Genomic DNA, 14,127 nt, shown 5'->3' with positions numbered 1-14,127 from the left:
TAAGCAGTAAACTCATATGTAAGGAATATATTGGCTCTTTAGATGAGGACTTGAAGATTAACTAGTCCAACCCCTTATTTTGAAGACCAGAAAGGTTAAGGAAGTTTCCCCAGGTCATCCGACTAGTAGGAACTAGAACTGGGATTTTAATCTAATTTTTCTACTTCTAAATCCACTTTTTTAACTACTACACTATGCATGTCAGTGAGATTCCATAAGCAGTAAGTGTCTATCAGAATATCCAGTTATGGTTAGTTGCTTATTTTTGGTCTTTTGTGTAGGAATTACCAATACAGTAGCCTCTCTTAGTCTCTAGTCATTCTGTTTGGAGCACATCTGCTTTAAAAGCATTTCATTTATCTGTCTTCCATTTCATACTCAATTCTCTCTACCCTTATCTGTTAGAACTTATCTACAGATAAGAGCTTCCTCAAAGAGCTTACAATCTAAGAGGGCAACAACACACAGTAGGAAGCTAAGAAAATGGAGGGAGAGGAAGAGAAGTTACAGAGTACCAGCAACAGGATATTCTATAAAGAAACCAAGCTGAGCTGCTGAAAATGGAGAGTTCCTTGAAAAATGTAGATCCTAGCCCCCTAAGAAAGAAGGCTTTGGGAGCAGTTTAGTGTTCTGCCTATAAGAAGGAAGAGGCCATGGGAGGGAATTGAAAAGTATTGCGTATTAAAAACTGAGTGAATCAACATGATGATGGGATTTCAGGTTATTATTCATTTAGAGTTGTCAGGTCATTCCAGAAGAATTGTAATTCTTAAAGACTGAAAAGATAGTAAAAAAATATTTTTGATACAAAGGATTTCATTATTTTTGCATTTGACTTTTTAAGTTAATGAGATTATAAGGGTGTTGGTTTAGTTTATATTTACATCTTACAAGTATAATTCAGCTTTCATTATAAACCATAAGTTTTTGTTGTCCTGACTAATATTTGCATAGAAATTAGGTAGTCTCTGGATAGTTTAATGTATAACTTTATACATATTAAATATACTATCCATTAGAGAAGACATAAAGCATGCTGTATGCTTACTATTCCTTATAGTATTCCCCACCTAAGAGTTTCTATTACTATCTTTGTCATATTAACTTTTAATAAGTGGGGGGGGGATGTCATATTTCATTAAAGTAGTGTAGAAGGTAAAAAGAAATGCTATGTTCACTTTTTATCCCAGTGAAACTGTTTCAGTCTTAATTACTATCTTTGTAATGGCCATATGAATTTTAGTAATTTCTGTTTCTCAGGCTGTTTGTTATCACTGTACTTATATTTTTATTTTTAATACTTCATCACTCCAGTATGTATAATTTATTTCTCTAGAACTCTTGGCATTGGAACAGGATGCAGTCTTTGGTCTCGAATCTCTCCTGGTGCTTTGTAGTCAAGATGATAGTCCAGGTGCTCAAGCAACTTTAAAGGTGATATATTACTTGCTTTAACATAGTTGTTTATATTACATGAACAAAAGCTTTATTTTAATCTTCACTTTAAAACCTAGTTTTTCATCTAAAAAATCCCAAAAGATACCCAAATTAAATTTTAAGCTGACACTTTTAAATTTTCACCCTAAGAGATTAAACATTTGTGTATACAATATTGTCTTGAATACAGTATAAAGCAGATAAAATTTATGATCTCTTCTGACTTAGAGTTTATAATCTAAAACATACAATATTAATGTGAACCTCAAGACATATATAAAGTCATATATACCATATTTTTACCTAGAGCTGATGGAATTTTACATCTAGACACATGAATATAAATATATGTTATATATGGAATTTAGTGGTACTGGATTTTGATACTGTAGGGCTAATGACTAGTCAGGAAATGCTTTTTTATAGTGTTTAACTGGCAAAATGAAAATTCAGAAAATGAAGGAACCTTTAGCAACTCAAACCACCCCTAAAAAGGGGGAATTATGTCACTAGATACAGAGTACCCAGAGCCAAATAGACAAAATAAGTAGAGATATTGCATAAGATATTTAAAAAACAAAACCCCATCCTTTAAGCTTTAAGGGACATGATGGTTAAAATGAACAATTTAAGTAACAGGAAATTAGCCAATTCATATTAAAATATGAAGATTGATTTCATAACCAATATTACTTCACATTAACAAGAGATCAGAGACAAGAATAGTATTTCTTTTAAGCAACCCAAATGACATCCTCAACCTAAGCACCACTGATTAAAAAAAAGATGGACCTTCACAGAGCAACAATTAAGGCATTTTTATTTTTTTTTTAAACCCTTACCTTCCATCTTGAAATCAATACTGTGTATTGGGAAGTGACTGAGGCCAGATTTGAACCTAGGACCTCCTGTCTTTAGGCCTGGCTCTCAATTCACTGAGCTACCCAGCTGCCCCCAAGACATTTTTAAAAATAACAAAAAGGTGAGTAGATCATTCTGCTTCCAAATAACAGAAACATAAGAAAGGTAAATACAATTATAAGAAAAGACATTAAATAAATTATTTTAAAAATTAAACTAAGGAGTAGAAGAAATAAAAAGGCTAGCAAATCAGAAGTGAAAGAGGAAGAAAATTATACATATAGGAGGATACCCATATCAGGGAATACATTCCTACATTCTAAGATTCACAATAGAAGGCTGAAACTACAGATGTAAACAAGCACATGCTAACCCCCATATGTGTGTTCTCTCTTCCCCACTCCTGCCTCTACAGCCACCAACTCCTCCTCAATTTGTACACACATACATACATTTCATAAATACCCTTTAAAAAGTTAAAGTTGTAAAAGTGAAAGCAAAAGAAATTACTAGAGGCAGATGGCTGCCAAAGCAGATCTCAAGCACAACACTTAAACACAGAAGGATGTCCAGTGCTTTGAAGTTGACCAGGGATAATCAAAAGTGGTTTCAGAAAGAAAAGGAAGAACCTTCTTTTCTTACTCTATAGAGGTTAAGAGGAGTCTCTTAGATTAATGTACAAGAGATTTTTATTACTTATAGTTTAATGTAGATAACCACTGAGGTCCCATCCAACACAAATTATATTGTATCTCCAAGAAGTTAGCCCACTATGTTACTAATAATTGGTGTATAGAATTCTTTTGCATTAAGAATGAATTTAAGTACTAGAAAATGAGAATTACTAAACTGATTTTTTTGATATGCAGATTGCTTTGACTTGTATGGTGAAGCTGGCCAAGTGCCGTCCTCATCTTAGCCAGTCAGTAGTTGAGTCTTTGCTGACTCAGTTACACAGTGCTCAGGATGCATCCAGGATTCTCATGTGCCACTGTCTGGCTTCCATTGCCATGCAGCTGCCAGTCTTGGGTGATGGGATGCTTGGAGACTTAATGGAACTCTACAAAGTAATTGGACGTTCTTCTACTGATAAACAACAAGAGCTTTTGGTAGGAAACCACTTCTTTGAAATGTACTATTATTTCGTAGGACCCAGTCTAATTGTGTCTGTTTTTAAAACATTTAAACTACTATACAACTTGAGTGAACCTGACAGGTTACTAATAATCAAAACTAATACTTTTATAGAATTTTAAGGTTTTGAAAAATATGTTACTGATATTATAGTCAGGAAAGATTTATTTTGGGCCTACTGTGTGCTAGGTGTTCTAAGTGCTGAAGAGACAAAAAGAGGCAAAAAAGTCCCTGTCCTCATGGAACTAACATTATTACATTGGAAAAAAGTTGTTGGACTTAAGAGTCAGAGAATGTAGATTCACATCTCACCTGTGTGACCTTGGATAATTACTTTCATCCCTTTCCATTTCTTATCATACCTCAGTTTCCTCATTTATAAAATAAAGGGATTGAATTGGTGATATTAAAAGTCCCTTCCGACTCTAAATCTTTGCTGCTATAGTCTTTTTTATCTTCACACCAACCCTTTGAAGTAAATACCTCATTGTATTTAATCTAATATTTTATTAAAGCAAATGGTAAACTTAAAAAAATCAAAAATTTTATATGTGATGGTATAAAAGTAATAGGGAACACTATATGAGAGAATTGACTTCAAAACTGTGTTTAGAACCAAAATGTTTGACTAATTTTGTACATTGGGTATTGTTTGAGTTGTTACTAGTAATGAGCTAGAAAATCCTTTTTTTCAATCAAACTACTCTTAAAACTATATAAGAGTTAAAATTGTTTTTGGCCAAATATAAAGAGTTTTAAAAGTTATTGTGGTCACCATTTATAAAAATTAAATCTTAAGTCATGAGGCTGTTAGCTTTAGTAGCTTTATTACAGCAAAGTAGAGAGTAGTAGGAAGGAGGTAGAAATTATTGCCTATCTAAATACCCTATAATTGCTGATCCAGGGGAATCCAGCTCAACTCCGACAAAGTCTCCCTCGGGAACTGATCCCCAACCAGGAGTCACAGTAGTCTCTTCAAGAGCCACCAATGCAGAATCTGAATGTCCACCAGAATCCAAAGTCCATATCAGGAAGCCAAAATCAGAAGCCATATCTGAAATGGGAATCCAAAATAAGAATGCCTGACTTCCTTTTGTCTCTCACCTTATGAGCACTGTTCTCCACCCAGCAGTTCCTTAATGTTATATCTTAGAAACCAATCACAGTTCCTTAATTTGTCTAGCCTGCCGGGGTGTGGAGCACTCTCAGTGGGATCTACTTCCAGTCTTTGAGGGTGTGAACTTCCATTTCTAGTAAAAGGTTCTTCAAGTACCTGACTAAATGTGAAAAGAGGGGCACTCTAAATTCTTGATTAAATTAAAATAAACAAAGGGAGTTAAAAATTCCCTTTCACAACTACCTTTTTTCCTAAGAACTTTAGGGAAAGGGAAGGAAACAAGCATGTATTGCCTACTATGTGCCAGGCATTGTGCTAAGTATTTTACACATATCTGATTTGGGATTTTCACAATAATCCTGTGAAGTAAATACTGTTTTGTCCCTCTTATAGGACAGTTCAACTAAAATAGCCTTGCTAACATCTCAACTAAATTTCCAAGAGACAAAGCCTTTTTTCTACCTATGAAGCAACTAAATTATGAATTAAATGCCTCATTTCAAAACAGTGGATTAGAAATATCTACCAATTAATAAATCAATGGGTATTTATTAAGCAAATGTATACCAGATGCATGGTATATTTATTAAGCAAGTGTGTACCAGATGCATGGTATGCACTAGTTATACAAAACAATCCCTACTCATCAAGAACTTCTATTCTAATGAAGACAACACAGTTATATATAGATACATATAAAATAAATATAAACAAATCCAAATTTTTTAAAAATCCCATTGGGCACTCCATTTGTACAACCAAATAGGAAAGGAATTAAAAACAAGGTATTTTGAGAGTCAGGGCAATGCCAAGATAACCCTTAAGTAAACCTTGAAAGAAGGTTTTGGTAAGATAGAGTTAAAGAGGGAACATTCCTTCTTCATGGTGCATGGAACATCCATTGCAAAGGCACAAAGATGGAAAATGGAGTATCCTCAATGAAAAGACCATTTTGCTTAGATAGTAGCATACAGGAGCGGGAATAATGTCCAATGAGAATATGTTACAACTACCATAATGCAGATTGGGTGGTAAATTTTGAGACTGAATCTTAGAGGATAAGTTCCTGAGTAAATGTGGTAAAGAAGTTGTCTTGAAGTGGTCTTTGGTGGGGAACAAGAGGAATTCTCAGTCCCCAAGACCAGCAAGGTAGAAAGTATTGAAGATATATAGCCAAGAGTAAAGAAGAGAGAAGGGCAGAAACAAATGATCTTGGCAGCATACCAGCCAACTGACTCGTCTAAGCTATATGACTGACTCACTTGTAGTCATTCTTTATGCCATTCAGACCCTAGTTTAACTTGCTTTCCATGTTGGAAATTAAAATGAGTTACTTCTTTTTCTAAGTTCTGGATTTGGAATCTAGGGACCTGGGTTTGAATCTATACCCAAATGCTTACCCTTCTTTATAACCTTGGCAATTAGGTTAATTTTTCCTAACCTGTGATTGTTTATCTGTAAAATGAGGAAGGTGGATTGTCAGCCCCTTCCAGCTTTATATGCAGGAAGGTTTATCCATTTATTGTATTTGTATCCCTATTTCCTAGTGCAATGCCTGGCATATAGAAAGTACTTAAATACCTATTGATTGAATGCTTGAGAAATGCTGGTAGAAACAGATTTAGAAGATATTCACACGTCCATAAAAAATGTATTCTATATTTCATCCACAAGAGGGCATTGAATGTTGAAAACGTCACCTGGTCGTGCTTTTTGGTTTCATTAGGAAAACAAATACCACCAGTTCAAAGCATGTTTGAAAGTGTCAGTATTTATAATTGGTCAGAGACAGCTAACTAAGCTCATTTCTAATTGAAATAACGTTTCCATCTTGAAGATAGTTCATTTTTCTTAACATTTTGGGAGGTCATTGTTATTTGGTGTCACCTCAAAAAGCTTTATGCTAGAATTGAGTGCTAATTTAACAAATGAATTTTCAAATTAATGGCTAACAATGAGGGCTTTTTGTTTTTCTTGCTTAAGTAGTTTATATTTTTTTTAGCCTTTATAATTTTCATGAAAACAACTTATGTCCCAGAAGCCTTCCTTGGTATTACTTTTGATTAAGATAAATTTAGAATCACAATAACTTCAAATATTGTTGTTATTTGTGTCTTCACTAAAATCTTTTGTCAAATCTACATCATAGCTTGGAGATAGATGGATCCAAGGTTCTCAGATTCTTCAAATGTATTTAATGCCCTTTCAGTTCAAACCAAACTGAAGTATAGGCAGTGCAATCTACTATATGATATCCTAGCTAAAATTGGATACTTTTTTTTACCAAAAGATTGCTTACCTGCTTTGTTTCAACCACAGCAACTCAAGAAGACTTCAGTGGAATAGGGGAGTTACAATCTGTTCATCCAGGTTGAATAATGGATCCTTGAAGTATTGATGAAAATATAATACCAGAAAGAGAAAGGGAGAAGGAGCATTCAGAATCAAAAGAGAATCTTATCATTTGGGGGAAGGTGGGGGGATATCATGGAATATCTTTGCCATTATATGGGTAATTATGTTCACTTTTTTTTTGTTTCTTTTGACATTAGGTTTCTTTAGCCACTGTGATTTTTGTAGCCAGTCAAAAAACCTTATCTGCTGAAGTTAAAACTGTTATTAAACAACAACTTGAGAATGTCTCTAACGGTTGGACGGTATACCGGATTGCCAGACAGGCATCTAGGATGGTAGGTACTAATCTTCCAAATAGCCTATATTGAGAGAAACAACACAAAAGAATCCTCAGAATGAAGGCTTACCAACTACACTTACTGCTTAGGATGAAAATAATTCTAAGATTTGGGTTAAGAATTTGGATGATGTGGAGAAAGATTATTTTAAACTTTTTTCTTATTAAAATATATATATTACAAGCCTATATGTCAGAATCATTGTGAGTTTCTACAGAAGTCCAAAAGATTTAAGTCTAGCACGAACTATATATCTCAACCATCATCACTATACACTTTATACAAAATCCACCACTTTTCTATACTTAGAAGAATTCATGAATCTTTTTACATAAGAAATAAATTTCTGGGGGCAGCTGGGTAGCTCAGTGGATTGAGAACCAGGCCTAGAGGCAGGAGGTCCTGGGTTCAAATTTGGCCTCAGACACTTCCCAGCTATGTGACTCTGGGCAAGTCACTTGACCCCCATTGCCTAGCCCTTACCACTCTTCTGCCTTGGAGCCAATACACAGTATTGACTCTAAGATGGAAGGTAAGGATTTAAAAAAAAAAGAAAGAAAGAAATTTCTATGTATCTCTTCTCACTCCCCTACACTCAACAGTCCCCACCAGTTCTTTCTAAGGTTTAAAAAAAAAGGAAATGTTTACTCTTTTGTTTTAAGAGGATTCTACATTTCAGGAATCTTAGTAGTGAAGGACCTGGAATGATAAAATCTGAGAAATGCTTTGAAGGAAGTTTGAAATAATTAGAATTAAATGTATTTATCTGTTTTTCTTTTTCATAATAGATTCCAGAATCTTCATCCAGTTGTTCTCTAAAATAGTATAAATAGACCAAAAAAGATGTGTGCTTACAGAAAAGTAGGTTGAGGGATTGACTTTGGAGTCAGGAAAGTCAGCATTCAAGTTTACCTCTGAAACAAAACACCTGAGAGACCTAGTGGAGGAAATTTCTACCCAGGGACTTCCTTAATGCAAATGAAATCATAGATATAATTATCCATTCCTACCAGAAAAAGTATGCTTTTCCAAATTGATGAGAAAAGGGTACTGCTACTTTTCATAGTCAAGTCTAAAATGACTAGCTTTCTATCACCAATATTTCTTCTAGTGTGACCTCCCCTCCCCTCCCAGAGAGCAATCATATATAAAAGATACTTTTTTTTTACCAAAAAAAGAAAGGAAAAATAGCAAAATCCATTGATAAATTATTTAAAAGCCTGAATATATATGAAATATTCCATATCTATGAACCTGCAAAGAAGTTAGATGGAAGTATCTTCTCCTATCTCTTCTCTGCTACCATGTTTCTTCTTTTTAACTCTGCAATATTCACTTTTTTTTTTGTGATGGTGGTTCTTCATTTACATTATTGTAGTCATTTGTTTATATTGTTTTCTTGGTTTTGCTTACTACTTCACTTTATCAGTTCATATAAGTTATTCCATGCTTCTTTATAGTCACCATATTTATCCTTCCTTAAAGTATAGTCTTATTCCATTACATTCATTCTCTGCAATTTGTTTATTCATTTCTCAGTTAATAGTTCTTTTATGTGGTAACAAAAAGCACTGGCGGGGGTGGGGGGGGTGGGAGGGGGTCTTTGTTCCTATGTAACCTCTGGGATATAAGCCTACTAGTCGAATCTCTGACCCAAAGGGAATGAACATTTTAGTCACTTTATTTTCATAATTACAAATTACAAAATCGTTGTGCTATTTCACAGATGCACCTACACTATACCATTATGTCTATCTACTCTTTTCCCTTCTCTGGTCATTTTTGTCAATTTCCTGGGAATGGAGTGAAACCTCAGGGATATTTTGATTTGTATTTCTTAATTTTTTATTAGTGAATTAGAGCATTTTTCCTATGATTGTTAATAGTTTGCATTTCTTTTGATAACTTTCTATCTTTTTGTTCATTTATCTGTTGAAGAGTGTGTGTAGTGTATGTATGAATGTAAATCTTCATTATTTATATATACAATATTAAACCCTTATTTTCAAGGATTTTTTTCCACATTCAGTTAATTTTCTTCCTATCCTAGATGCATTAATTTTGTTGGTACAGAAGCTTTTCAGTTTCACCTATACTTTTATGTTTTGTAATTGCTTTTATCATTTGGTTAAGAATACATCTTCTACCCATAGCCATGAAAGGTATATGATATACTTAACCTTCTAATGTTTTGAGGTTTTTTTCAGTGGTGTGATTTTAAATATTAAGATCATATATTCATTTGAATTTATTGTTGAATGTGGCATAGGATGTTACCTTAAACCTAATTTTTGCCAGATTGCTTTTCAGTTTTCCTAGCAGTTTTTAATCTAATATGGAGTTTTTTCCCCTAAGTAATTTCAATGCTTCAACTTAAAATTAATTGTATTTTTTTCTTTTTTGTATCTAAATTTATCTTCTATGAGAACAATTTAGTAAGTTTATCCTAAAGAAATATTTTCACTGAATCTCAAAGTATATCATGTGAAGAGTAATTATCAAACTTATCCAAACTTCAGTTTTCCTTTTAGGTGCAGCATCAACTATTTCAAGTAAAAAAAATATCACTTTCCCTTTTTTGTCCTTTCTTAGGGTAATCATGACATGGCCAGAGAGCTTTATCAAAGTCTGCTGACTCAGGTAGCCTCAGAACACTTCTACTTTTGGCTGAACAGTTTGAAGGAATTCTCCCATGCAGAGCAGTGCCTCACTGGGTTGCAAGAAGAGGATTACAGTTCAGCACTTTCCTGCATTGCTGAATCTTTAAAATTCTACCATAAAGGAATAGCATCCTTAACAGTGAGTCTGTTTTGCTATAATAATTATGACCTGTGTGAAAATAGACATTTGTTTGAGTGGTCTTTTAATTACCTCTTTCAAAGACTTGGTTCAATAACCTTTTAACTTCTTATAAATAATTAAAAAGAAGGGTTTAATTATCATCCCAATACTCATTTAAACTGCTATTTGGTAGAATACTGATAGTGAATCCCCTTTTTAAAGCATGCACAGAAAATCAAAATTTGTTTAATTATAGTAAGAGCAAGTTAAATCCCTTCTAGAAGGAAGAATGCCAATTGTGTATAGAAAGTATGAATGGAATAAAGAATCCTCCCACTCTATCCTTCTGCTACACAGTACTCTACACAAGTCATTACCACTATTATTAACATCAAACTCCATTGGTTAAGCATCTACTTATGTGTGATATCCAGTTGTGATGGGTAAAGTTTTCTTTAAAAACAAAAAAAGGAAACAAGTGCTTTAGTGTTCTTTTCTTACAGTTACTAAAAAAAGGACAAAAGATGAATAATTCTCATTTCATTAAAATCTTAAGAGTTAAAAGAGACCTTTCAGGTCATGTAGTCTAACCTTATACCCAGTTCTGGTATCCTCTCTACAACAGTCTGGAAAAAGAGTCCCTCTATTGGCCTGAATAGTCAGTAAACATTTATCAAGTGCCTACAATGTGCCCAAGCATTATGCTAAGTGCTGGAGATAGAAAGATAAAAGATAGTCCCTGCCTTCAAGGGGCTTATAATCTTATGGGAGAGTACCTATATGAACACAACTATGTACAATTAGCTATATTCAGTATAAGTGGGAGGTAATCAACTGAGGGAAAACATTAGAATTAAGGGGGATTGGGAAAGATTTGTGGTAGAAGGTAGGGTTTTACCTGTAACTTGAGGGAGAGAATTCCACACATAAATTCAAGTTCACCATCTCACAAAGTGGCCCTTGCCTTTTTTAAAATGAATCTTTAACTATTAACTACTTCTTTATATTGAGATAGAAAACTTCCTTCCTTTTATTGGTCCTGTTTCTGTTCTCTAATAATATAGACTGTTTCCTACATAACAGCCAAACAAATATTTGATGAGAGAGAGAATTATTGGGTAAATGGAAGATAATCTCAGAGAAGATACGTCAGGGGAAGGAACTAGCAAATACCCTTGGTAGAGAGTGGGATTTGAGCTTAGACTTGATGGAAATCAGAGAAGCCAGGAGGTGGTAGAGATGAAAAGGAAAGTATTCCAGATATGAGACACGGTTAGAGAAAAGGCTCAGCCTAGGAAATAGAGTCTTGTGAATGAGGAACAGGAGGAGGCCAATGAGTCTCAGTATCACAAAGTATATGGAGAGTATGTGTCATTTATGACTTTCAAATTTAGAAGCTCTGACAAATGAACTATTCTGATATGAAGTAATGCATAATGGGAGAACATGAAATTGTAGGTGTTTTCTCCTAGCATGTGCTTGGACTAAAGCTTTTGAAATCTAATTTTAATTAATTGTTGAAGGCAATAATACATATCTCTTTTAAAAGTTAGCTTTGTGGGTGACATTTTATTTTATTTTATTTTATTTTATTTTTTTAAGTCCTTACCTTTCCTCTTAGAATCAATACTGGGTACTGGTTCCAAGGCAGTAAAGGCTAGACAATGGGAGTTAAGTGACTTGCCTAGAGTCACACAGCTAAGAAGTGTCTGAGGCTAGATTTGAACCTAGGACCTCCTGTCTCTAGGCTGGCTCTCAATCTACTGAGCCACCCACATTTTAAAAAATATTTATTCATTCATTCATTCATTCACTCATTCATTTATTTTTAATGACCGGGCAAAATTTGAACAGTAATCTAGCTGGATATTCTGGAAATGGATTGTGACAGTAACACATGATATGAGTGCTATTTAGAATAAAAGATCCAGCTTTTTCAGTAAAAAGAACTGTTATGTTCAGGTCAAGCAGAAATATAATAGTAATATAATAACTTATATAGAGCAGAAAATTTCTTTTATTGTTTTTTATAATAATGATGGAAATTAAAATAGAATAACACAGTGAGGCAGTTATGAGTTGAAGATATTTTTGTTGGTGCCTTTTTTATCTGGTTAAAATTTTTTTTTATTAAGAATGCATTTTTTGAAATATGAAGGTCCCATTTGTTTATTTCATTTTGTGCATTCAAATTTGTGGAAGTTTCTTATCTTATTTAAAGAAGGGGAAAAATGAAAGGAACATCATAATAGTTGCTGACATTTAATTAGCATTTAGAAGTTTGCACAGCTCTCTATAAATATCTCCTTTGATTCACTAGAGCATAACCATGTTTGTTTACCTACTAATTAATTAACGATCCATCCATGTCCTTATTAGTGCATCTTTGAGAAAATGACTGGGTTTTAGTAGTTCCTGCCCAACCAGTTAGAAGTTTGAAGCTTTCAGGGACAAGGGGGCTTTTGTGAACTCTTTGAGTATTTTAATTCCCTAGTATGTGGGAAACATGTTCTTAGGAATATATTTATATTGGTAACGTAATTTATTAGCTTTTGCCTAATAGTATCCACACTATTTTCACCTGTTAATAACTTAGCTTTATAGTTTCAAATAAGCATTTTATCAGCTGTACTAGTGCTGGAAATTATATGTTTTGTTATTTGTTACATGATTTGAGGAAGAAGGAAATATATATTTATTATGCACCTACTATATGCCAGTCACTGTGCTAAGCACTTTACAAATATCTCCTTTGATCTTTGTAATAACCTTGGAAGATGAGTACTATTATTGTTGCCATTTTGTAGTTGAGAAAAGAGAGGCAGGTATTGGTTAAGTGACTTGCCAAGAGTCACATAGCTAGTATGTGAGTTTATGTTGAGCCCCCACTATGCTTCCTATTGTCCTGGCCAGGATTTTATTGTAGATAACAGGGAAAATATGAAGAATTATATGAACTCTTTTACTATTGGAAGACCATCAGTCTGGTACCTACCTAAGCAGTAACTAGTTTTGTGATTTCTGGACAAGTGATAAAACATGTTTTCAAATTTCTTAAGTATCAAATAAGTCGGGGGGCAGCTGGGTAGCTCAGTGGCTTGAGAGTCAGGCCTAGAGATGGGAGGTCCTAGGTTCAAATTTGACCTCAGACACTTCCCAGCTGTGTGACCCTGGGCAAGTCACTTGACCCCCATTGCCTAGCCCTTACCACTCTTCTGCCTTGGAGCCAATACACAGTATTGACTCCAAGACGGAAGGTAAGGGATTAAAAAAAAAAAAGTATCAAATAAGTCTTAAATTAGATAATCTTCAAGATTCCTTCTGGTTCTATTGTCATATGATTGTTTCTTTTTTTTTTTTTTTGACCTTTACTTTCTGTCTTAGAATCAATACTAAGTGCTGGTTCCAAGTGAAGGAAGGAATTTGCATGAACGTGTGCTATAGTTTCTTTTTCATAAACATTCCAAGGCTCCTCTCCTTTGCTTCTCTGCAATTTCACCTCATTTGCATGTTCCTGCAAATTCCTTCTTTCACAAGGTAGAAGACCATTAAGGACTAGGCAACTGAGATTAAGTTACTTGCCCAGGGTCACATAGCTAGGGAATGTCTTGAGGCCAAATTTGAACCCAGTACCTTCTCTCTCCAGTTGTGGTTCTCTATCCACTGAACCACTTAGTTGCCTGCATATGGCTGGTTCTTTAGTAATACCTTCAGAAAAGGATAAAGGTGAGAACATATTTATAATCTGATAAAAGATTACCATATTTCTCAATAATTTAGATTAAGCAAGGGAAGGAAGGGAGTGTTTTTATATGGTGCCTACTATGTACCAGGCACTGTGCTAATCTCTTTTACAAATATCTCATTTTATTCCCACACAACCCTGCAGGGCAGGTGCTGTTATGCCCATTTTATAATTGAGGGAACTAAAAATTCACTACCAAAATAAGTTAGAAAATACTTCATAAAACTAAGTATATAAAGATCATCTAAATTTAATGTCCTAGGACTTAAGACATAGCTTAAATTTATCAGTTAATATATTCAGTTCTGTAGAGTTATCTTCAGAAACATCCCATTAAGTACTTTTAATAATAACTAATC

General features: G+C 34.1%; 1 protein-coding gene across 3 annotated transcripts in view; it reads left to right on the top strand.

Annotated features, from left to right (window-relative positions):
• The window catches only part of INTS7 (integrator complex subunit 7), a 108,318-nt gene that overhangs the window by 65,241 nt on the left and 28,950 nt on the right, over positions 1-14,127 (top strand). For all 3 annotated transcript variants that reach the window (XM_016430141.2, XM_001366601.4, XM_056815895.1), the window contains 4 exons: positions 1,337-1,434; positions 3,168-3,407; positions 7,102-7,239; positions 9,835-10,041. In XM_016430141.2, coding sequence (XP_016285627.1) covers positions 1,337-1,434; positions 3,168-3,407; positions 7,102-7,239; positions 9,835-10,041 — 683 coding nt within the window. The remainder of the gene's footprint in view (positions 1-1,336; positions 1,435-3,167; positions 3,408-7,101; positions 7,240-9,834; positions 10,042-14,127) is intronic.

This window comes from Monodelphis domestica, chromosome 2 (genome assembly GCF_027887165.1).
Source record: "Monodelphis domestica isolate mMonDom1 chromosome 2, mMonDom1.pri, whole genome shotgun sequence".
Classification (NCBI taxonomy): Eukaryota; Metazoa; Chordata; class Mammalia; order Didelphimorphia; family Didelphidae; genus Monodelphis; species Monodelphis domestica.
This window is presented reverse-complemented; position numbering and strand designations above follow the sequence as displayed.